Raw genomic sequence first — 26,786 nt, 5'->3', positions numbered from 1 at the left:
TAATTGCAGCATATCTTCCCTTTTAATATAACAATTCATTTAACAATGACAATAAGTATGGTTTGTAGGATAGCATTGTAAACTAGTGTCCAATTAGTGCACTTGTCAGGTGGGGTTTTCCTCCAATCAAAAATGAACACATTAGATTAGGACCTGTTGATGAGACACACATTTGCGTTTCCTCTTTGGTATCCAGTTCCTGATTTACACAATCTGAAGTCCATTTGAATGTCGGTTGCTTGTGCATTGAATTTATTGGTCAGTATTGTCCTTTTTTTTGTTTGAAAATATACTGCCTTATGTAATTTGAAGGGAAAATAAATCTTTAGAGAAAGGAGCTCTTATGGGTCTTAAGCATTTGCCAAAAGGCATCTCTAGTTTAAAAGAAAACAAAGTGATACGTACTGTATATAATATGATAGATATGCAACTTGTATACACAGTCAGTGTATGTACAGTTTTCTTATACATTTTGTTCACTGGAATACCATTGAAATGACAGTTGTTGACACTTGTTGAATGTTCTTCAGTTTCCTTTTGCACAATGTCAAGGGCATCAACAATGCTGATGTCATTGTCATATGATTGACTTATTCAGGTTGCTGAACATAGAGTACCATCCTTTACAAATCATTCTCTCCTGAAAAGCCATCTTTTATTTGGTCTGCCGTTATCTTGATATTGAGGAGGAGTACATGGAGCTTCCTCATACACTGTGAGCAGTTCCGCCATCGTACCAAAGCAACAGTAAAGAGACCAGGACTAGGACAAAGCTTGGTTGCCATGGTAGGTTCTTGGCTCCACTAGCTGCTAGCTTGAGCTGGTTGGTGTGGTGATACGACGTGGGGGTGTCCTCCTCGCCACAATGCACCATGGGGGCCTGGTAAGACGTGGGCCTCTTTTGGGGACGGTCGGGGCTGGAGCCATCCGTTGGCCTCTCCCCGATGAACAGCAGAGGGCGCCATCGATGGTCCATCTCTGTCTTGAACAGCTCGTACTCCTTGTGGGGCAGCTTAATCCCCAAGACGGTACACCCATCCGTGGGGGTAATGTCTTGCTCCACCCCCACCTCCCAGCCCCCCACCTTCCCGCAGCTTCCCGGCCGGGTCTCGTTGAGCACCCTGGCCGTGGCCCCCTCAAGGATGGTGACACTGACCCGGGTCACCTTGAAGACGAACTCGGTGCCTCCCGCCACTTTGGCCGAGGGGTCTCCCTGAGCATAGTGGCCCGAGGCCTGCAGGGTGAAGGTGGGCTGGCTGCAGGAGGGATCCGAGTAGTGATGGTAGAAGCCTTCCCAGGAGTGCTCATCTGGGCGGAAGGTGAAGTCTCGGGTGAGGAAGAGGACGGCAGGCCGGACTTCACAGCGTTGGCTCACCCAGCGGCCGTGCAGAGATGGAGGAGCCGACGCAGGGACACGGGGCAACACCGGGGGGCGTTGTTCCGAGGCCCGGAAGACCAGGGCGCACGCCGGGCAGGGGTGGATGTGGTGCTGGTGGAAATAGATATGGAATGGTAATGGTTAGGATTATACAATATAACTGTCATCCAAAATGGCACGCTACTTAATACGAAGCTATGTATTGACCAGACATACTAAATAGTATGCTCGTTTGGATATTTGGACATAGTTTTATGCTTGAGTTAGTTAGTTTATCACCATGGAAGGCGTTCAGCATCAGATGAAGAATGGATGGAGAGAGAATGACTACATTTCTTTATAATGTCCTGAGACACCATTTAATTAAAATCCCTGCCTTGATCTACATGTACAGGATACTTTAAAAAAAAATGTATGGGGGGGGCAGATCAGCTTTAATATATCAGATAGATTGATGAAATATATCACATATATCTATCCAAACACAGCATATATATATTTTTTTTTTTTCCTTTATTATTATTCCCTAACCCTACCACCCCCTCCCCTAATTGGAGTAAACTTTACAGTATCTTAATGGAGTGTTCATATTTTCACCATAGCGTTCTGCAATGGTTGCTGGTAACCCGTTGGTTGATAGTACGTCCTCTTTGTCCAGTCCGTGTGCACATCACCAAGGAAGAGCTCCTGAACCAGACCTCCATGGGGCTTATGCTGGGTCTCCACTCTCACCAAGCCCAGTTCCATCATCGAGAACCCCAGGGCACCCAGACAGTCCCTCCCTGCCTGGGCGTTGTACAGCTCATACAGGCGCCCGGGCACCATGCCGCCCAGGGTGAGGCCCACACACACAGAGGGTAGACGGGCGGGCGGCCGGGGCATGGCGCCTTGGCTGTGGATGACGATGCCCACTTTGTGAAGGTGGTGCTCTGTCTCGGTGGCACCCCGGGTGATCCAGGACGCCTGGCGCAGACGGAGCTTGCCCCGTACCACTAGAGAGTAGGTGGGCTCCTCGCACCCGCTGTCAGTGTAATAGTGCTGCAGTGCCTTGAACAGGTGGCTCGGGTAGAAGGTGTAGGACCGGGTCAGAAACTCAGGACCAGGCCGAACTTCACATCTACACAGGATGAAGAGATTGAAGACAGATGGCTGAAATGAAATTATTGAACGAAACGATGGATGTATGGGTGAATAAAATTATGGATGGATGGATGGATTAATTAATTACTAAAATTATGGATGGCTGGATGAATGAATTACCAAAATGATGGATAAATGAATGAATGAATTACCAAAATGATGGATAAATGAATTAATTAATTACCAAAATGATGGATAAATGAATTAATTAATTACCAAAATGATGGATAAATGAATGAATGCATTACCAAAATGATGGATAAATGAATGAATGAATTACTAAAATGATAGATGGATGGATACATGATTGATATATCAATTCACTATATGGAATTGTTGCGCAAACAATGATGTCTGAATCACCTGGGAGGACACCAAGACCGAGCAGCACCTTCACAAATCCAAAGAAGGCCTATAGAAGAGCTTCCCTATTTATCATTACATTTGGTTAACCAGGACATGTTACATGACTTGAAGCCAGTGTTGGGGAATAGTGAACTACATGTAGTTCAACTAGTAATTTAAAATGTTGCAGTAGCTTGGTGGTACTTGAACTAAATTCAACTCTTGATAGTGTTTTCAGTAGTTAATTACTGTTTTACCATGTAGCGGTGTAGCTAACTACAGGAACTACACACTACTGTTTTACAATGTAGCGGTGTAGCTAACTACTGGAACTACACACTACTGTTTTAACATGTAGCGGTGTAGCTAACTACTGGAACTACACAGTACTGTTTTACCATGTAGCGGTGTAGCTAACTACTGGAACTACACACTACTGTTTTACCATGTAGTGGTGTAGATAACTACTGGAACTACACATTACTTTTTTTGCAAAAAGAAGAGAAAATATGGGTGAAGTAGGAAAGAATTTCCTTTCTTTTTCAGCATCAGACCTGCCTAATTCTCACTTGAAACACATTTGTTTGTGTTTAATATGCCTAATTACACCTTCTGTTAACAACGTCTGTCTCCACAGTGATGTGTTTTTGCAATTTGTAGTCTATACGGAAGTCCAGAGAGGACATATGAATAAAAAAAATAGTTCCCTCATTATGTCGAGATCACAACTTGTCTATCTTATGAGATGTTTTGTCGAGATCACAAAATAATTTTCTCATTATCAAGCAATAATCAAAAGTATCACGCATTATCCATTAATTTGTTAGGGCGCCCTGTGTCCCAGGCTCCGTGCCGCCCCCAAAACCACAGCCAATCGCATTCAAGGAACAACGCAGCTAACTTGGTTAGTCTTGTGAGCTAGCAGGTTAGCTAGGTAGTGTTGTTAGCTAGCTGACTACTGTAGCAAGCTAGCTTGTTATCTATGCTGGTTATTAGCTTGCATTTTTTATTTTTATTTTATTTATTTCACCTTTATTTAACCAAGTAGGCTAGTTGAGAACAAGTTATCATTTGCAACTGCGACCTGGCCAAGATAAAGCATAGCAATTCGACACTTACAACAACTCAGAGTTACACATGGAATAAACAAAACATACAGTCAATAATACAGTAGAACAAAAGAAAACAAAAAGTCTATATACAGTGAGTGCAAAGGAGGTAAGTTAAGGCAATAAATAGGCCATAGTGGCGAAGTAATTACAATATAGCAATTAAACACTGGAATGGTAGATGTGCAGAAGATGAATGTGCAAGTAGAGATACTGGGGTGCAAAGGAACAAGATAAATAAATAAATACAGTATGGGGATGAGGTAGGTAGATAGATGGGCTGTTTACAAATGGGCTATGTACAGGTGCAGTGATCTGTGAGCTGCTCTGACAGCTGGTGCTTAAAGCTAGTGAGGGAGATATGAGTCTCCAGCTTCAGAGATTTTTGCAGTTCGTTCCAGTCATTGGCAGCAGAGAACTGGAAGGAAAGACGACCAAAGGAGGAATTGGCTTTGGGGGTGACCAGTGAGATATACCTGCTGGAGCGTGTGCTACGAGTGGGTGCTGCTATGGTGACCAGTGAGCTGAGATAAGGCGGGGCTTTACCTAGCAGAGACTTGTAGATAACCTGTAGCCAGTGGGTTTGGCGACGAGTATGAAGCGAGGGCCAACCAACGAGAGCGTACAGGATGCAATGGTGGGTAGTGTATGGGGCTTTGGTGACAGAACGGATGGCACTGTGATAGACTGCATCCAGTTTGTTGAGGAGAGTGTTGGAGGTTATTTTACAGATGACATCACCGAAGTCGAGGATCGGTAGGATGGTCAGTTTTACGAGGGTATGTTTGGCAGCATGAGGGAAGGCTGCTTTGTTGCGATTCTAGATTTAATTTTGGATTGGAGATGCTTAATGTGAGTCTGGAAGGAGAGTTTACAGTCTAACCAGACACCCAGGTATTTGTCCACGTATTCTAAGTCAGAGCCGTCCAGAGTAGTGATGCTGGACGGGCAAGCAGGTGCGGGCAGTGATCGATTGAATAGCATGCATTTAGTTTTACTTGCGTTTAAGAGCAGTTGGAGGCCACGGAAGGAGAGTTGTATGGCATTGAAGCTCGTCTGGAGGTTAGTTAACACAGTGTCCAAAGAGGGGCCAGAAGTATACAGAATGGTGTCGTCTGCGTAGAGGTGGATCAGAGAATTACCAGCAGCAAGAGCAACATCATTGATGTATACAGAGAAGAGAGTCGGCTTGAGAATTGAACCCTGTGGCACACCCATAGAGACTGCCAGAGGTCCGGACAACAGGCCCTCCGATTTGACACACTGAACTCTATCAGAGAAGTAGTTGGTAAACCAGGCAAGGCTGTCGAGTCTGCCAATAAGAATGTGGTGATTGACAGAGTCGAAAGCCTTGGCCAGGTCGATGAATACGGCTGCACAGTAATGTCTCTTATCGATGGCGGTTATGATGTCATTTAGGACCAGGAGCGTGGCTGAGGTGCACCCATGACCAGCTCTGAAACCAGATTGCATAGCGGAGAAGGTACGGTGGGATTCGAAATGGTCGGTAATCTGTTTGTTAACTTGGCTTTCGAAGACCTTAGAAAGACAGGGTAGGATAGATATAGGTCTGTAGCAGTTTGGGTCTAGAGTGTCACCCCCTTTGAAGAGGGGGATGACTACGGCAGATTTCCGATCTTTGGGAATCTCAGACGATACGAAAGAGAGGTTGAACAGGCTAGTAATAGGGGTTGCAACAATTTCGGCAGATAATTTTAGAAAGAGAGGGTCCAGATTGTCTAGCCCGGCTGATTTGTATGGGTCCAGATTTCGCAGCTCTTTCAGAACATCAGTTATCTGGATTTGGGTGAAGGAGAAATGGTGGGGGCATTGGCGGGTTTCTGTGGAGGGTGCCGGGCAGTTGACCTGGGTAGGGGTAGCCAGGTGGAAAGCATGGCCAGCCATAGAGAAATTCTAATTGAAATTCTCAATTATAGTGGATTTATCGGTGGTAACAATGTTTCCTAGCCTCAGAGCAGTGTGCAGCTGGGAGGAGGTGCTCTTATTCTCCATGGACTTTACAGTGTCCCAGAACTTTTTTGAGTTAGTACTACAGGATGCAAATTTCTGTTTGAAAAAGCTGGCCTTAGCTTTTCTAACTGCCTGTGTATATTTGTTCCTAACTTCCCTGAAAAGTTGCATATCACGGGGGCTATTCGATGCTAATGCAAAACGCCACAAGATATTTTTGTGCTGGTCAAGGGCAGACAGGTCTGGAGTGAACCAAGGACTATATCTATTCCTAGTTCAACATTTTTTGAGTGGGGCATGCTTATTTAAGATGGTGAGGAAGGCACTTTTAAAGAATAGCCAGGTATCATCTACTGACGGGGTGAGGTCAATGTCATTCCAGGATACCCCGGCCAGGTCGATTAGAAAGTTCTGCTCACAGAAGTGTTTTAGGGAGCGTTTGACAGTGATGAGGGGTGGTCGTTTGGTCGCAGACCCATTACGGATGCAGGCAATGAGGCAGTGATCGCTGAGATCTTGATTGAAAACAGCAGAGGTGTATTGGGAGGGCGTGTTAGTTAGGGTGACATCTATGAGGGTGCCCGTGTTTACGGATTTGGGGTGGTACCTGGTAGGTTCATTGATCATTTGTGTGAGATTGAGGGCATCAAGCTTAAATTATAGGATGGCCGGGGTGTTAAGCATGTCCCAGTTTAGGTCACCTAGTAGCACGAGTTCAGAAGATAGATGGGGGGCAATCAATTCACATATGGTATCGAGTGCGCAGCTGGGGGCAGAGGGAGGTCTATAGCAAGCGGCAACAGTGAAAGACTTGTTTCTGGAAAGGTGAATTTTTAGAAGTAGAAGCTTGAATTGTTTGGGTACAGACTTGGATAGTAATACAGAACTCTGCAGGCTATCTTTGCAGTAGATTGCAACACCGCCCCCTTTGGCAGTTCTATCTTGGCGGAAAATGTTATAGTTAGCGATGGAGATTTCAGGGTTTTTGGTGGTTTTCCTGAGCCAAGATTCAGACACGGCTAAGACATCCGGGTTGGCAGAGTGTGCTAAAGCAGTGAGTAAAACAAACTTAGGGAGTAAGCGTCTAATGTTAACATGATTGAAACCAAGGCTTTTACAGTTAAAGAAGTCAACAAATGAGAGCATTTGATGTATATAATTAACTGATGTATATAATTATAAGGCACCCTTCATGTTTTATAGATAATATTTAAATGTACAGAGTGGATGAGCTCCATTCCTGACAGGCTGATCAGATTCAATAGCAGCCTCAGAGGCTGATAAATCAGGATGCTGCCTTGTAGGCACCTTGCAGACAGCCTACAAGGCAGCATCCTGGCTTATCGGCCTCTGAGGCTGCTATTGAATCTAAATCAGCCTGTCAGGAATGGAGCTCACCCACTCTGTACATTTAAATATTATCCATAAAACATTTTAAGTGTCCCTTACAATTATACACATGCCAGTTATGCAAGCTAACAACAAGCATAGATAACAAGCTATCTAGCTAACTATCTAGCTCGCTCGCTCACAAGACTAGCCAAGTGGTCTTGTGGGTGGCACACAGGTTGGGAGACAAGGTTGCCTGTCAGCCATCGTTCAGGGCTTAAATACCCACCAACTCTTAGCTCAAGGTAAAGGACATTTAGCATGCTAACATTCTCTACTTATAAACTGATAATGAACTCCAACTAGCATGATGTTAGCATGGAATGTACCACCCCATAGTCATGATCATGAGATGAATAAGTTTTGATCCCAACATAAAGCAGGATTTTTTTAAATATTCATTTCCTGTCTGGACTTCCGTAAGTCTATGACATTTCTGATTTAGATATGATAATGTATCACCAAGTAGTTTGGATGTAGTGAACTACTTTTTCAAAGTAACTTTAGTTAAGTAAATTATATTTTTCTTATGGGTAGCTTTAGTTTAGCTTAACTTCTTCCAGTGTGAAGGAATTGGTACCTTGGTAAACTATATTTTCAGAGTAGCTTCCCCAACACTGTCTGAACCTGATATATTAGAAAAAAGTGAATATTCAGAGCCTTTCTTTGAACAATGGAGAGAACTTGCCTGGTTGACACCCAGTTGCCCTCCAGTTTTGGGGGAATGTCGGCTGTGATTCTGACGCCATCCTGCAAGTGGTGATACTGACACTGTGGCTCCCATTCCAGGCTGGTTGTATGGTTGGAGGAAAATCCTAAGGGGGCTGTGGGTACCTCCCAGAGCTTGCTCCCTGACACAAGCACAGCTAGAACCAAGAAAACAAGAACACTCCCGGTTATCACTATTTCAATCAGATAACCACAGTTCGGATCTGTTGTAACTAATTTAGATCTCAAACATAACATCAACGATCCATGAGTACTTTTCATTACACGAAACAGAAACACAAAATTAGATGATGATTATCAACCTCATCCATCCAAAATCGGGGGGTGACACACAGAACAATTAATAGCCAATGGAAATTATTCACTCCCTGAGATTTTCAGGTCAGGGCCTGACTGGCCATCTGGCATTTCAGGCAAATGCCAGACAGACTGGTACATTTTTAGCCCAGTGGGCCCGTCTTACTTGGCTTATAATGTAGGCCTATAGGAAAACACTGGGTCGGTGTGTTGGAAATGCTGATTTCTGGTCCTAGTCTGCCCCTGTTTCAGCTGCGAACAAGATTCGGGTTGACTGGAAGCAGTTTAAGGGTTCACATTTCTATAATTTTCCATGTAATGAGATGTGATGGGCTCCATTATAGGCCATATATTGATTTGAATCAGACCCTGGCCACATGCACCAAGAGGATAGCTTCTAGGGTTAGCTTGTCACTTCAATCAGCCAACACCTGGCCTCTAACTCCAATTTACACACACACACACACACACACACACACACGCACGTGTATACGCACACGCACGCACACACACACACACACACACACACACACACACACACACACACACACACACACACACACACACACACACACACACACACACACACACACACACACGCACACACACACACACACACTCCGACAAACATTAGCATGGTGCATTGACTCATACCAAAAGCAATACATTTTTCTCTAATTTATCAGCATAACGGATCCGAAGCATGCACATCTGCAATCTCTATCTTTCTGTTGACTGCTACTGTATACCCACATATTGTTACGTACTTGTTTATGTGTATAGACTGGCTTTTGATGGGGCAAGGCCCACATCCATATAATTTTAGCCGAGACCAAGACAACCGTGCCCTAGTAGATTTTTGGATTGAACCCAAATGCTACGAGTGTGAGGAGATGGACCGGGATCCAGCAGGATGAGGGACCGGGATCCAGCAGGAGATGGACCGGGATCCAGCAGAAGGATGGAGCGGGATCCAGCAGGAGGATGGACCGGGATCCAGCAGGAGGATGGACCGGGATCCAGCAGGAAAATGGACCTGGATCCAGCAGGAGATGGACCGGGATCCAGCAGGAGGATGGACCGGGATCCAGCAGGAAAATGGACCGGGATCCAGCAGGAGATGGACCGGGATCCAGCAGGAGGATGGACCGGGATCCAGCAGGAGATGGACCGGGATCCAGCAGGAGGATGGACCGGGATCCAGCAGGAGGATGGATCGGGATCCAGCAGGAGATGGACCGGGATCCAGCAGGAGGATGGACCGGGATCCAGCAGGAGGATGGATCGGGATCCAGCAGGAGATGGACCGGGATCCAGCAGGAGGATGGACCGGGATCCAGCAGGAGGATGGATCGGGATCCAGCAGGAGATGGACCGGGATCCAGCAGGAGGATGGACCGGGATCCAGCAGGAGGATGGATCGGGATCCAGCAGGAGATGGACCGGGATCCAGCAGGAGGATGGATCGGGATCCAGCAGGAGATGGACCGGGATCCAGCAGGAGGATGGATCGGGATCCAGCAGGAGATGGACCGGGATCCAGCAGGAGGATGGCTATTTGAGAGAGACACTATGGCTCCGGTTTCAATCTCCCCAGTTAAATGTTGAAACAGCAAAGGGATGAGTCCCCACAGACACCCACTTATTCTCCCTCACCCACCCTGCTCTCCCTCACCCACCCTGCTCTCCATCACCCACCCTGCTCTCCCTCACCCACCCTGCTCTCCCTCACTCACCCTGCTCTCCATCACCCACCCTGCTCTCCCTCACCCACCCTGCTCTCCCTCACTCACCCTGCTCTCCCTCACCCACCCTGCTCTACATCACCCACCCTGCTCTCCCTCACCCACCCTGCTCTCCATCACCCACCCTGCTCTCCCTCACCCACCCTGCTCTCCCTCACCCACCCTGCTCTCCATCACCCACCCTGCTCTCCCTCACCCACCCTGCTCTCCCTCACCCACGCTGCTCTCCCTCACCCACCCTGCTCTCCCTCACCCACCCTGCTCTCCCTCACCCACCCTGCTCTCCCTCACCCACCCTGCTCTCCCTCACCCACTTATTCTCCCTCACCCACCCTGCTCTCCCTCACCCACCCTGCTCTCCATCACCCACCATGCTCTCCCTCACCCACCCTGCTCTCCCTCACCCACCCTGCTCTCCATCACCCACCCTGCTCTCCCTCACCCACCCTGCTCTCCCTCACTCACCCTGCTCTCCCTCACCCACCCTGCTCTACATCACCCACCCTGCTCTCCCTCACCCACCCTGCTCTCCATCACCCACCCTGCTCTCCCTCACCCACCCTGCTCTCCCTCACCCACCCTGCTCTCCATCACCCACCCTGCTCTCCCTCACCCACCCTGCTCTCCCTCACCCACGCTGCTCTCCCTCACCCACCCTGCTCTCCCTCACCCACGCTGCTCTCCATCACCCACCCTGCTCTCCCTCACCCACCCTGCTCTCCATCACCCACCATGCTCTCCCTCACCCACCCTGCTCTCCCTCACCCACCCTGCTCTCCATCACCCACCCTGCTCTCCCTCACCCACCCTGCTCTCCATCACCCACCATGCTCTCCCTCTCTTTCTTCTTCTATGTCTCCTTTTGGTCTGTGTCTTTCTTTCCGTTGCTTAGTCCTTCTCTCTCTCTCTCTCTCTCTCTCTCCCTCTCTCGCTCTCTCTTTCACTCTCGCTCTTTCTCTCACTGTCTGTCTCCCTCTCCATCTCTTTCTCTGTCTCCCTCTTTCTCTGTCTTTACCTCTTTCTCTGTCCCTGTGTTGTGTCCCTGTCTCTGTGTCTGTTCTCCCTCCATTACAAAGCACATATCGATTTGAATCAGACCCTGGCCACATGCACCTAGGCAATAGCTTCTAGGGTTGGCTTGTCACTTCAATCAGTCAGTCTCTGTGTCTTCAATCAGCCTGTCTCTTAGTCTGTCCCCTCAGGACCGGGGGTTGGTGGGCTTCGTCATGACCCTGTGGACAGCTTTATGGATGTTATCTGGGTCGGCTCCAGGAAGCTCGTCGCCCCGTCCCATGTTTGTCTCTGATACAGCTCACTTTGCTCCCCGACCTTCTGCTGTTTGCGAGGGGACGTCACCAGTTGAGGCCGAGGTTGAAGTGGGAGTTGGTTGTGGAAGTGTCAATGTGAAGGCTCTGGCTCGAAAGCATCTGGTTAAATTACATTTCACTCATGTATAGCTCATCAAGGGTTTAGGGTGACGAGGAGAGAGGAGAGAGGGCCGCCCGAGTCGCCCCAAGGCATTCTACTAGATTTTTAGTCTACTTCTTAAAGTCAGCCTGGGGATGTTTGTTCCTTAGATGTTGGAATGGTTTCTGCGTGCCGTTGCAGCTGCCTTATAAGCACTGTCTGACACTCAGTCAGATACTCTCTCTACTCAGCACCGTGTTCTGTTTGTGTGGTTTGTGGAGGCACTACCCAGATTTGTCTAGAGACACTTTTTTTAATTGAGATTAAAGTACATTTGTTAATATACAAAATAATTGTCCAAAGCAGAAAAACATGTTTGCAATTTTCCAAAAGATGTATTTATTTATTCTCCGTGTCTCTGTTATTGGCGAGCGTCACCGTCAAACTGACGCATTTTGTTCCCGAGAGAGGGATTTGCTGAAATACTAATCAGGATGAATTAATTTGTTCCTCTTTGGTCATTTGACAGGTCTGTTTTGCATTAGTAGAGAAAATGTGAATTGCCAAACAGTTACTCACCAAACTCCAGGAAATGCACAAGCCTTATGAGATATGACTATGAAGAATCTTTTAGGGTGTGATATTTGGGCCGTTTTGCCAAAGTTTTCTATAGAGATGTCATTCTGTTTCTCTCCTTCCATGGATCTCATGCCAATGGGACATATGGTGCATTTAACAAAAGAGTATCATAGCTTGACTTTAGACTTAGATAAGGCAACCTAGTAGTTTTCCGTAATCTATTGTTAGAGTAATTCAATAATTTCCACTGATTATTCACCTGTGGCCATTTTGTTATTCAATCAGCAGCCCTACCACTTGGTTTGCTATGAAGAATGGGGACAAAAGTAACCACTTTTAATTTGGAGCTATGGATGCAAGGACTGATAGTCCATGAGATGAGCATTAAAGTAATAAAAATGTTTTGAAACTATACATCGTTTGTTCACAACATACTTTGGGTTATGATCTGAGACTATTGGACTTCTAATGTCATGAGGTATTTAGAACTTATATTCCTTAGGAATTTATGGCTATATAGAATTAACTTTTAAGTCCCAAAAAATAGATGTACCAATCCCAGATTTTCCCTTTAGTTGAAACAGCTGTACATAATGCAGATTGTACCTTAAAGGGCCAATCTGCAATTGCTACATTCATTTTTCTACTTTTAAATGTATGATATACCCATTGATTCTTGAAGAAAATAACTTATAGATGCCTCATTAGTGTAGTTCAACTGTCGTATCCCATCATCACCCAAAATATAAGCTTGTTTTACTCCTTTGTTAGTAAACATTGTAATTGTAAACAAACAATGCATAGCCTCAAAACATGGTTAAATCTATCATTTAGATTCAGGATGTTCACTCTTTGTATCCAAAGCTCTGAGGTCCATGAATTTGAGAATGGTTACATTTCTTCAGACCCATCCATTTGATGTAATTTCTGGCTGACCACCAGAGTAAGGTTGCTCAGACGTTGCATGCCATGTCATTGACTGTGTCATCGACTGACAGATTGCTATAACATATGATCTGGTTAGATGATACTTAAAGCTGCAATATGTCACTTTTTTGGGGTGAACCAACCAAATTCACATAGAAATGTGAGTTATAGATACGTCATTCTCATTGAAAGCAAGTCTAAGATTTCTATGCTTCCCGTTCTTAAGTTTCGTTTTTGCATCTTTTACTTTTGGTTTTGTACACCAGCTTCAAACAACGGAAAATACAATATCTGTAGTTATGGAAAATATATTTCACAGCGGTTTAGATGGTACAACGATTCTCTACATTGCTTTTTTTGTGATATAAACTGAAATTAGACAAACTATTAGAATTTTAGCAACCAGGAAATGGCGGAGGGATTTCTGCACATTCCACCTTTAAAATACCTATCTGCATTGTAAGATCTGGCATGCGTCAGCAACGCCTGGGAAGAGGGACGCGCCCAAAGACTTGTCTACAAAAGACTTGTACACAGTCCTGTCTGTAACCTATGGAGGGTGCCACTGTACTGCCGCTGAGCATCTGCTCATCAATGGCCTCACCTGCAGTGTGTGACCAATATGTGGTCACAGTTAGACCCACCAGGGGGCAGTGCAGGGAATCGTGTGTGGTCTAACCCCCAGGATGCATCCCAAATGACATCCTATTCCATTTTTTTGAACAGGGCTCATTAGTCAAAAGTAGTGCAGTTTAAAAGGAACAGGGCTCCATTTGGGACACCGGCCCGGCCCTACCACTGCCACCCGGACAGACAGGTATGTCTGAAACCTGGCCAAAGTCATCTACCTGCCTGGATATTCCATCGCATGATCATTCACACACACCGCAGACATTGATTTAGAGAAGGGATGCCATTTATGATGGACCTCCGGGCTCCTATTTGTTTGTTTGTGTTTGTGATTAGGGTTTTGCAGCTCGCGCTCCTCCACCTCAGGTCTCCTCCACTGCTGGAGGACAAGAGCCTCTCCATATCATGTCTCCTTCAAATCAAATCAAATTGTATTTGTCACACACTTAGTAAACAGCAGGTGTGGACTAACAGTGAAATGCTTGCACCCTATTCCTTCCCAACAATGCCGAGAGAAAGACTATAGATAAATAATGGAAAAGTAAACACGTAATATTAAAAGTACAATTTCCACCGGGGCCCGAGCACAAATCCTTTTTTGTGTACCTCTCTATTTGGAACTGTCCAATGCAATGCACACATGAGGATCCAGGCAGTCAGTAAGCCAGCCAGTCAGACAACTAATCAGCCAGTCAGTCAGCCAATCAGCCAGCCAGCCAGCCAGTCAGCAAATCAGCCAGCCAGCTAATCAGCCAGTCAGCTAATCAGCCAGCAAGCCAGTCAGTCAGCTAATCAGCCAGCCAGCCAGTCAGTCAGTTAATCAGCAAGCCAGCCAGTCAGTCAGCTAATCAGCCAGCCAGCCAGTCAGTCAGTCAGTCAGTCAGCTAATCAGCCAGCCAGCCAGTCAGCTAATCAGCCAGCCGGTCAGCTAATCAGCCAGCCAGTCAGCTAATCAGCCAGCCGGTCAGCTAATCAGCCAGCCAGTCAGTCAGTCTGTCAGTCAGCTAATCAGCCAGCCAGTCAGTCAGCTAATCAGTAGGCCAACCAGTCAGCTAATCAGCCAGCCAGTCAGTCAATCATTAAGCCAGCCAGCCTGTCAGACTCGACTGCGTCCCAGAGCCTGTGGCTACTGTTCTGTAGTTCTCTCTTCTTCTTTCACTGCTTCTCTCACTGATTCTCCCTCTTCTTCTCTCACTGCTCCAATGCTTGATGACAAAACCCTGAATAGCTCCATACACTGCTACATGGCTATTGTGTGGAGCTAACACATGCCATGCCCATCTCCTCCTGGTTAGCTCTCCCTTGATGAAAAAGCCATGTTTATGCCTCATGTTTTTTGGATGGATTTCAGATTCTTTCTTTTTTCTCTCTTGCTTTCGTGGTTTCTTTTCATTTTTTGTGTGTGTCCGGGCCTGATGAGGTGGAGTTGGTCGGAAGGAGAAGAAGGAAAGCTTCTTCATCTGGTGTAATGAGACTCCCAGTTCCCTGATTACTGGGGGGAGTAGAGTGTGTGTGTGTGTGTGTGTGTGTGTGTGTGTGTGTGTGTGTGTGTGTGTGTGTGTGTGTGTGTGTGTGTGTGTGTGTGTGTGTGTGTGTGTGTCATAAATGTTTTAAATAATTAAATATACTTTTAGATAAACGAAAATTGATACATGTGAAATATATAAAAATAGGATGAATAAAGTATTTAAAAAATAAATAATATTTAATACATTTGAAACACATTCCAACATATCTTACGGAATGCATTTCGAATGTATATATACCACAATATACAGTACCAGTCAGAAGTTTGGACACACATACTCATTTAAGGGTTTTTCTTTATTTTTACTATTTTTACATTGTAGAATAATAGTGAAGACATGAAAACAATGAAATAACACATATGGAATCATGTAGTAACCAAAAAAGTGTTAAACAATTCTAAATATATTTTAGATTTGAGATTCTTCAAAGTAGCCACCCTTTGCCGTGATGACAGCTTTGCACAATCTTGGCATTCTCTCAACCAGCTTCATGAGGTAGTCACCTGGAATGCATTTCAATTAGGTGTGCCTTGTTAATTTGTGGAATCTCTTTCCTTCTTAATGCGTTTGAGACAATCAGTTGTGTTGTGGCAAGGTAGGCGGTGGTATACAGAATTTAGCCCTATTTGGTAAAAGACCAAGTCCATATTATGGCAAGAACATCTCAAATAAGCAAAGAGAAACGACAGTCCATCATTACTTTGAGACATGAAGGTCAGTCATTCTGGAAAATTTCAAGAACTTTGAAAGTTTCTTCAGGTGCAGTTGCAAAAACCATCAAGAACTATGATGAAACTGGCTCTCATGAAGACCACCACAGGAATGGAAGACCCAGTTTTACCTCTGCTGCAGTAAGTGTGTCCAAACTTTTGACTGGTACTGTACAGTATGCTAAATGCATCCGAAAATGTATGTACCACCCTGTTCACTTCTACAGACAGTGAGTCCGGTGGCTGTGGCTTGCTGTATAAAGCAGGCAGAGTTTGAGTTTGAGTTTATTTTTTTATTTTTACAGGGACAGTGCACATTAATCAACGTTTCAGTAAAAGTACCGGTTTTAGCCAGCCGGCTAATTTTCAACCACAGTCCCTGGGCAGGTTATTAAAAACAGTTACAATAACAATACAGACAATCAATGAGCAGTGAGCACATGCAGAGCAACATAGGACAAGCAACACATAGCACGCAGACAGAGCAATAGCACAAAAAGTAACAAAACAAAATACATAAAAGCAACAAAGCGTTTCCACACAAGCTACAGACAACATATAACATGGAAAGAGACAATACACAGCTAGGGATTATGTTCACAAGTCTGATTGGCCTTTGTCCATGTCTTATTGTTTTTTGTCAAGGTGTGATAGGTGCTGTAGTTGTGTGTGTCTGATGGCAGTGTATTCCAAACATGGGAAACTCTCACAGAGAAAGCAGATTGACTAAAGGTGCTTTTCCTTAAGGGAACTATACAGTCACCTCTCATGGCAGACCTTGTGGATCTGCTGCCATATGTTTGGGTTTTCTGGTAAACAAAAGTACTGAGTGGAGGGGGAGCCAGGCCATTTAGGATCTTGAGTCTTGCCTAGATTTTTCCAACTCAGGAGCTCATGTTTTCTGACGATGTAACAGTGATGATGGCTATTGGGCTTCCTATCAAGCACTTTGAGAGCCTGCTTGTAGACAGACTGAATGTTTTTTGTATGTTGTACAACAAGCTTGGGCCCAACTAGTCAAGCAGTATGTTAAGTGGGGGAGTATCATAGATTTGAAGTACAGTTTTGCTACCTCTATAGTCAAACAATTTCGTATAAATCAGAAATTAGCTAGGTTGAAGCATTAGCTAGGTTGAAGCATTGAAGCATTCAGTTCAGTTACTGTTCAATTAAACATTAGAACGGACAAAACGAGTAACCTAAGCAACTTTGAGCGTGGTATACTGATGGCAGAGTCAGGATTTGCCGTACGCCTGGTGTCAACGGTACAGGCTTATGGCGGTGATGTAATGGTATGGGGAATGTTTACCCGGCACACATCAGGTCCCTTGATACCAAGTGAGCAACGTTTCCATGCCCCAAATCATTTAGGCTGTTCTGGAGGCAAAGGGAGGTCCGACCCGGTAGTAGATGGATGTACCTTATAAACTAACCACTGAGAGAAAAAAATGTATGGGATGCATGCTTCAGTGTGTGTGGGCGTCCGTCATCGTGTGAGTGGTACAGTGCAGATACAATCTGTCCTGCAGGTTGAGTTGGCTCCGGTCCCATCAAGCACAGCTGCTTTTTCAGAGACTGTGCTGTGTTGGCTTCCACAGCAAGGATCAGGGATATGGAGTGCTTTCAGAAAGTATTCATACCCCTTGGCTTATTCCACATTGCGTTGTGTTACAGCCTGAATTCAAAATGGATGAAATATATTTATTTTCTCACCCATCTACACACAATACCCGATAATGACAAAGTGAAAACATGTTTGTAGATTTTTCATTTACATAAGTATCCACACCCCTTTGCTATGACACTCCAACTTGAGCTCAGGTGTATCCAATTTCTTTGCAAGAGATTTTGTTGTAGGCAGAACGCATCGGAGTAGGATTCTATTGCATTGACATGCACGACTCAGCCCGTATTCTACACAGACCGGTGCGGCATAAACAATTAGAGCTGCAGTAGGCTTATATGCAAATAGACCATTGCCATATATGGATCAGTGCCATTTACTTTGAACTGGACTGTGTTTACAGCATGAGCGGTAGTGAGTAGATGCGCTTGTTTTGAGATCAAAGCGAGAGCTGCTTGTAGCCACATGTGAACATTTAGTTAATATCCTTTGCTACAGTAGTTAGTGAGTTATTTGCCCTGTTATAGATAAATTGTGGTCAGCAATAGGGGAGTGATTGCTTCCTACAAGAGCACACAATGTGTACATTTCTAAACATCTTTGAAAAGCGAGTCAGGTAAATAGTTTTTGTATTGTTGTATTTTGAGACCGGCATGAATAAGCTAAGTTGCCAATAGGCAGAGGATAGCATAATTTGTCTGATTCTCTGTAATAATGGTATGGGAATAATAATGTATTTTATTTTGTAAAGTGGTTTCTTGCATTAAACAACAATACATTTTCAGTCATTTCCTTGTCTGATAAACAGGTTAATGTCAAGCCCTGCATGTTTTTTTCAAAAGTCTAATGGAATGTAGGCTTACATTGAACACCACACATTGGCAGCTACCGTAGGCTGAATGATAGAACAGCTATTTCCATGTTAAAACCTCTCTTGGGTAGGGGGCAGTATTCTGAAGTTTGGATGACAAACGTGCCCAAAGTAAACTGCCTGTTACTCAGGCCCAGAAGCTAGGATATGCATATGCATGGTAGTATTGGATAGAAAACACTCTAAAGTTTCCAGAACTGTTAAAATAATGTCTGTGAGTATAATAGAACTGATATGGCAGGTGAAAACCTGAGGACAATCCATCCAGGAAGTGGTATTTTTTTGATGTGGGTACTTTTCTATTGAATGCCTATACAGTATGTATTTGGATAGGACCCACATTGCATTTCCTATGGCTTCCACTAGATGTCAACAGTCTTTAGACATTGTTTCAGACTTGTATTCTGAAAAACGAGGAAGAATGAGAACATTCTTTCAGTGGACTCTAAATGAACCAGAGCTGTTTTGAGCGCATGACCGATTGCGCGCCGTTCGTTGTTTTTCTTTTCAATTGAAGACGCTATTGTCCGGTTGAAATATGATTAATTATTTAGACAATAGACAACCTGAGGATTAATTATAAACATCGTTTGACATGTTTCGCCGAACTTTACAGGTACTATTAGGATGTTTTCATCTGCATGTCGTGACCGCCTTTGAGCCAGTGGATTACTGAGCAAAACGCACCAACAAAACTGAGTTTTTGGGACATAAAGAGGGACTTTATCTAACAAAACGAACATTTATTGTGTAACATGGACTCCTGTGACTGGCAAACATATGAAGATCATCAAAGGTAAGTGATTAATTTGATCGCTATTTCTGACTTTTGTAATTCCTTTACTTGGTTGTAAAATGTTTGTATGCTTTTGGAAGTGGGGCGCTGTCCTCAGATAATTGCATGGTATGCTTTCGCCGTAATGCCTTTTAGAAATCTGACACACCGGCTGGATTAACAAGAAGTTAATCTTTAAGCCGATGTATAACACTTGCATATTTTATGAATGTTTATTATGAGTATTTCTGTATTTTGAATTTGGCGCTCTGCAATTTCACCGGATGTTGGCCAGGTGGGATGCTACCGTCCCACCTGCCCATAGGAAGTTGTTTAAGGTGTTATGGGATAAGAGCATAAGACAAAAGATTCTGTGGTCTGATGAGACAAAAATGTAACTATTTTTCCTGAATCCAAAGAGCTACGTCTGGAGAATACCAGGCACAGCTCATCACCCATCTAACACCATCCCTACTGTGAAGCATGGTGGTGGCAGCATCATGCTATAGGGATGCTTTCAGCGGCAGGAACTGGGAGACTGGTAAGGATAGAGGGACCAATGAACGGAGCCAATTATAGACAAATCCTTAATGAGAACCTGCTTCAGAGTGTGACCTTAGACTGGGGCGAAGATTCACGTACCAACAGGACAATGATCCAAAGCAACGCTGGATTGGCTTCAGAACAAGAATGTGAAAGTCTTCGAGTAGCCCAGCCAAAGCCCAGACTTGAATCCCATTGAATATCTGTGAAGATTGCTGTTCACTGCCACTCCCCGTCTAACTTAAACTGGTACCAGGCTACCTTCAAACTAGTCTTGTGAGGCTTGTGGGCATCCTAGTGACATGTATGTTCGTGAGAAACTCACCTCTCCACAGAGGTGTCATCTTACTGTATAACCCAAACTGTTCAGACTCTACAGACAGAACTTGCCAGATCGGCTGTACCAACTTCAGATGAGTTCCATGACAGTTGTGGGGTGTGTAGAGCAAAATGGAGAACACCCTCGTGTTTGTGAGAGTCTCATCTTTCCATAGAGGGGTCATAATAGTACACCAAACCGTTCTGACACTACAGACGTTTTCGTGAGAAGACCGATTTACGGGATGTCTCATGGTCTTACAAACACTGCTCTAGCTCTGGTACCTTTCACCGCAGATGCGGAAGCGCAACAACGTCAGATTCGGTGGATTGAGAAGCAGACCTTGCAAAAAACAGATATCTCTAGCTTAAACTGATGGATTTTGATGGGGATTTTTTAAATTTTACTAATGAGATTTCCACGTGGGCGTGGACATTGACTCTAGGGGGTTTTAGCAGAGCTTGAGAAAATCTTCAAGGAGGAATGGGAGAGAATCTCCAAATCCAGATGTGCAAAAGCTGATACAGACATACCCAAAACGACTCAAAGCTGTAATCACCACCAAAGGAATACTTATGTAAATTAGATTTACCCCAACAACAATTCTAAAGACATGTTTTTACTTTGTCATTATGGGGTATTGTGTGTAGTTGGTTGAGAAAAAAAAACAGTTTAATCCATTTTTGAATTCCGGCTGTAACACAACACAATGTGGATTAAGTCAAGGGGTATGAATACTCATCTGAAGGCACTGTAGTAGCAGCAACACTTTTATAGAGAGAAGTATCTCTAGGGCCTCCCGAGTTGTACAGCAGTCTAAGGCACTGCATCACAGTGTTGCGGCGTCACTACAGCCTGGGATCGAACCCAGGCTGTGTCACAACCGGCCATGACCGGGAGTCCCATAAGGCGCCGCACAATTGGCCCAGCATTGTCCAGGTTATCGGAAGGTTTGGCCGGGAGGGGGGGCTTTACTTGGATCATCACGCTCTAGCGACTCCTTGCGCCTGCAAGCTGACAGCGGTCATCAGTTGAACAGTGTTTCCTCCGTCACATTAGTGCGGCTGGCTTCCGGGTTAAGCGGGCAGGTGTTAAGGATCGCGGCTTGGTGGGTCATGTTTCGGAGGATGCATGACTTGACCTTCGCCTCTCCTAAGCCCATTGTGGAGTTGCAGCGATGAGACAAGATCGTCATCACAAAATTGGGGAGAAAAAAAAAAGTATCTCACCACCCATGTTCTGGTGGTGAAAACATATCCTCAGGTCTCCTCATAGGCTTCCGAGTGGTGCAACGGTCTAAGGCACTGCATCTCAGTGCAAGAGGAGTCACTACAGTCACTATAGTCCCTTTTTCTCATATTAGGCTGTGATTGAGGGTCCCATATGGCGGCACACAATTGTCTCAGCGTCGTCCGGGTTTGGCCGGGGTAGGCCGTCATTGTAAGTAAGAATTGGTTCTTAACTGACTTGCCTAGTTAAATAAAGGTTGAATTTAAAAATTTTTTATTAAATAGGGACAAGGCTTCTAACATTTCCACCATGTATTGATTGATGCATGAATGTATTCAGCAGGACACCACACTGATAGAAATATATCATATGGAACAAACACGCCTCTCTGACGTGTAGAATCAGGAAACAACGTCAGCTCTATTCATTACATTACATCTCCCTTTCCCAGGCGCTGATTTCATAATATAACAGCCTAATCAAATGTCTGGTGTAACATTTTATTGTATCACATTGGTATGTATAAAGAAGTTTTTACTTCCTTATTTATTTATGTATTTCCTTCATTAAACAAGTTATTGAAAATACACTGTCCTTTACAATGATGTCCCAATTACATATGGACACCTTCTGGTCAAAAGATGTGCCCTATAAAGACATCCTCAGCATCAGCCATTCACATTCCCAAAGACATCCTCAGCATCAGCCATTCACATTCCCAAAGACATCCTCAGCATCAGCCATTCACATTCCCAAAGACATCCTCAGCATCAGCCATTCATAAGGGTATTTCTTCACGGGGGCCAGCGGGTTGGTTTTATTTGTTCCCCTCTCGAGTCTCCTCTCGAGTCTCCCCTCTCGAGCCTCCCCCCTCGAGTCTCCCCACTCGAGTCTCCCCTCTCGAGTCTCCCCCCTCGAGTCTCCCCTCTCGAGTCTCCCCCCTCGAGCCTCCCCCCTAGAGCCTCCCCTCTCGAGCCTCCCCCCTCGAGTCTCCCCTCTCGAGTCTCCCCTCTCGAGTCTCCCCCCTCGAGCCTCCCCCCTAGAGCCTCCCCTCTCGAGCCTCCCCTCGAGTCTCCCCTCTCGAGCCTCCCCTCTCGAGTCTCCCCCTCGAGCCTCCCTCTCGAGTCTCCCCCAGAGCCTCCCCTCGAGTCTCCGCTCCTCTCGAGCCTCCCCCCTCGAGCCTCCCCCTCGAGCATCCCCCCTCGAGTCTCCCCCCTCGAGTCTCCCCCTCGAGTCTCCCCCCTCGAGTCTCCCCTCTAGAGCCTCCCCCCTAGAGCCTCCCCTCTCGAGCCTCCCCCCTCGAGCCTCCCCTCTCGAGTCTCCCCCCTAGAGCCTCCCCTCTCGAGTCTCCCCCCTCGAGTCTCCCCCCTCGAGTCTCCCCCCTCGAGTCTCCCCTCTCGAGTCATATCGCCACCCATTGTTGTCTTTTCATAAAAGTTAAACTTGACTTAATCCAGCGGCCCTGTTGATTTCGTCAAGGGATGAAGGGGTTCTTCCACTAGGACATGCCAGTTCCTTTGTGGTTCACTCTGGCTCCCATTCATCTAACACCACACTGCACATTCCTCTCACCAAACACTACCAATATCCACCCACAGACATTCCTCTCACCAAACACTACCAACATTCACCCACAGACATTCCTCTGAGCTGATTAGTGGGTTGGTTTCATCTTAAAGGAATAGTTCACTTGTAAAAATGTTTGACTTTCTTTTCAACCCTCGCTGTTTTGGTTTGGTGAAATTCTTACAGTCGCTGGGTAGTGTCATATCTCAAACATTTGTCTCATATGATATGATTTTTTTTATCACATACAATATTCTATTTGACTCTATTTAGCCTCATTCAAACACAGTGTTTCTCAGTCATCTCACCAATAAAATACGAGAGGAGGGGAGAGGGGTACAACTAATAAAGAGGTAAGGTCATTCGGTGTTACGTAAATAGGCCAAGTTGACATTGTTGCTGTGTTGTTGCAACATTAAGATAGGTAGAGTTGCCCAAAAGTCTGGATCAATATGGAAGATTCTTAGGAGTCTTAAGTCATTCCTTAGGCTATTGTCTTTCTGGAAAACTTTTGATGAAGTAGTCTTGGATTGTTTGCCTGACAAAGTTCATCACCAGAATTAAGTTATTGCAATAGGCACAATCTGTGCCTATTCACTCCCCCCAATTGTTTTACCTTCATTCCAAAAGGTTTACGAATTGACACAAAAATCACACAATTAATATAGGATAGGAATCTATATAAAGCAGACAATTAAAAATTCAATGTTGCTATTTAGATAACCATATATGTCCAACCACTAATGAAAGTTAATGGAAGTTCCTTGAATACCATCTTTGATCCACAAACAATAATGAGTGGGTTGCTCATGAAAAAGATCCTCTGGGGTTGTGGCTAAGTGCTTGTGGCGTGTGTCTGGTGTGTCTGGGGCAAGGGACTCAAATGCTCCTGTCTCCCCTACTTGAAAAACAGCTCTTCAAATACCATTCTATTGGCCCCGAGCAGCTATTCTATTATGGTGATTATGAGTGGGCAGATGCCTTCCACTGTCTCCAGGCTTGTCATCTTAACCCGCCCTAACGGGCAAAATGCTTAGCTTCCCCAAGGAGGAAAATCAACTCTAAATGCTATCCTGAGGTAGGGTCAGTTAATGGTAGTGTCCTGTTATTCCAGCTATTACCATAATGGCAACATTAGTTCCAGGGCCATGCTTCCCTGCTCCTGGGGAACCATTGTTTGGGCGCACCAACGCTTTTTCAAGGGGTCCAAGGCTAACTACGCCAGTTTGTCTCTCCGGAGAGAGAATGAGAGCCTTTTGAAGTCAGACTAGTCTAATTTCAAGATTCAGTTTTTTATTAGGGTCATATAACTTTAAATATGTAACTTTGCTATAAAATGTTATTTCTTTCATCATCAAGTTGCATCATTGCTTGTTTAAAATGTGTACTTTAGGAAATACCCAGCTTATTTCTTTATCGTTATGTCTACTCCATGTTCTTTCTGATAGACATGGATAGAAACGCTGTCATTTATTATATGAGTTTAAATTCATATCAGACAAGTTTCACAACATTTTTTGAAAGCAGATCAGCAGCTGTGAACCATTGAATGCTTGTAACTACAACCCCTTAATTAAGGATTGGACCCTTTTTTTACATTTTCACCTATGACATACCCAAATCTGTAGCTCAGGACCTGAAGCAAGGATATGCATATTCTTGAAAGGAAACACTTTTAAGTTTGTGGAAATGTGAAATTAATGTTGAAGAATATAACACATTAGATCTGGTAAAAGATAATACAAAGAAAACATTTTTGTACCATCATCTTTGAAATGCAGGAGAAAGGCCATAATGTACTATTCCAGGTTAGATTCAATTGAGATTTTGGCCACTAGATGGCAGCAGTGTATGTGTAAAGTTTTAGACAGATTTTTCTTTTTATGAACCATTGCATTTCTGTTCAAAATGCGGTATCAAGACTGCCCAAATGTGCCTAATTGGTTTATTCATACATTTTCAAGTTCATAACTGTAAATTCGCTTCGAACAATAGCATGGTGTTCTTGCACTGTAATAGCAACTGTAAATTGGACAGTGCAATTAGATTACACGAATTTAAGCTTTCTGCCCATATCAGATATGCTATGTCCTGGGAAATGTTCTTGTTACTTACAACTTCAATGCTGTCGCATTTGCCTACGTTAGCTCAACCATCCCGCGGTGGGGGGGGTTGGACCGATCCTGTGGGAGTGGGAGGCCCCAGTGCACAACTGAGCATGAGGACAAGAGGCTAGCATCCCGGAGTCGCCTCTTCACTATTGACATTGAGACTTGTGTTTTGTGGGTCCTATTTAATGAACCTGTCAGTTGAGGACTTGTGAGGCGTCTGTTTCTCAAACTAGACACTGGACACTAGGTACTTGTCCTCTTGCTCAGTTGTGCACCAGGGCCTCCCACTCCTCTTTCTATTCTGGTTAGAGCCAGTTTGCACTGTTCTGTGAAGGGAGTAGTACACAACGTTGTGCCAGAGCTTCAGTTTCTTGGCAATCTCTCACGTGGAATAGCCTTAATTTCTCAGAACAAGAATAGACTGACGAGTTTCAGGAGAAAGGTTTTTGTTTCTGGCCATTTTGAGCCTGTAATCGAACTCACAAATGCTGATGCTCCATATACTCAACTAGTCTAAAGAAGGCCAGTTTTATTGCTTCTTTAATCAGGACAACAGTTTTCAGCTGTGCTAACATAATTGCAAAAGGGTTTTCTAATGATCAATTAGCCTTTTAAAATTATAACTTGGATTAGCTAACACAACGTGCCATTGGAACACAGGAGTGATGGTTGCTGATAATGGGCCTCTGTACGCCTATGTAGATATTCCATAAAAAATCTGCCGTTTCCAGCTACAATAGACATTTACAACATGAACAATGTCTATACTGTATTTCTGATCAATTTGATGTTATTTTAATAGTAAAAAAAAAGTGTTTTTCTTTCCAAAACAAGGACATTTCTAAGTGACCCCAAACTATTGAACGGTAGTGTATCTTCACAAAATAAAATCACATTCATTAATACATGTAGCCTATAAAATCCACTTCTGAAAATATTACATTTGAGTGAAAATTCACCATAATTTACATCATGAATATAAATCAACTATTAGAAATGAATCATAATGAAAACAGAATGAGGCTTCAGCTTCGTCAGGCTCGGCTGTTAAAGCTGTTACTGTCCAGATGCAAAGTGAGTGGACAAAGACTGTTGTGTCACTGGGTGTCGAGGTCAACCAGAGGACACAGACGGACATACAGACCGACAGGTCAAAAGACAGACAGACAGACAGGTGGAAAGACAGACGACGGACAGACAGACAGGTGGAAAGACTGACTGACAGACAGACAGACAGACAGACAGACAGACAGACAGACAGACAGACAGACAGACAGACAGACAGACAGACAGACAGACAGACAGACAGACAGACAGGTCGAAAGCCAAACAGACGGACAGACAGACGGACAGACAGGTCGAAAGACAGACAGGTCAAAAGACAGAGACAGACAGACAGACAGGTGGAAAGAGAGATGGACAGACAGACGGTTGGAAAGACAGACGGACAGAGACAGCAGGCGTGAACTCACCTTGCCACAGTACCCTCAACAGGTGATTGAAACGTCCTCCTGACATGATCCTGCTCACACATACACACTCTCTCACACACACTCAGAAAAAAAAACTCAAAGTCCACTGTGGTCCAGAACAAGCAGCCACTTCAATACGTGCTGGTCATTTAGGACATCACCATGCCAAAGATTGAGAGGGGAAAGTCCAATAATCCAATTTGAACAGGGGTCCTTTACAGATCAGAGGGTGAGTGCTGGTTTCCTCTTCTATTTCAGCTTGTGTCTCCCATGGTATGAAATTCAGTCCACTGAGTCAGAATCATCTGCTTGATACAACCTTCTCACACTACTAAACTCAGCGTGTAAGGGTAGAGAAGAGGTTACTTCTCTTTCGCGCTCTCTCTCTCT

The 26,786-nt window shown here is 44.7% G+C and overlaps 1 protein-coding gene across 1 annotated transcript in view; it reads right to left on the bottom strand.

Moving 5' to 3' along the window:
* Window positions 1-26,786, bottom strand: part of LOC106583687 (protein APCDD1-like) — a 26,854-nt gene continuing 68 nt past the window's right edge. The window contains exons 1-4 of the mRNA XM_014168182.2: window positions 26,397-26,786; window positions 8,021-8,198; window positions 1,976-2,495; window positions 1-1,489 (exon numbers count right to left, since the gene is read on the bottom strand). The exon at window positions 26,397-26,786 is cut by the window's right edge and continues 68 nt beyond it. Coding sequence (XP_014023657.1) covers window positions 707-1,489; window positions 1,976-2,495; window positions 8,021-8,198; window positions 26,397-26,442 — 1,527 coding nt within the window. The 5' untranslated portion in view covers window positions 26,443-26,786 and the 3' untranslated portion in view covers window positions 1-706. The remainder of the gene's footprint in view (window positions 1,490-1,975; window positions 2,496-8,020; window positions 8,199-26,396) is intronic.

This window comes from Salmo salar, chromosome ssa22, assembly GCF_905237065.1.
Source record: "Salmo salar chromosome ssa22, Ssal_v3.1, whole genome shotgun sequence".
NCBI classification, from domain to species: domain Eukaryota; kingdom Metazoa; phylum Chordata; class Actinopteri; order Salmoniformes; family Salmonidae; genus Salmo; species Salmo salar.
This window is presented reverse-complemented; position numbering and strand designations above follow the sequence as displayed.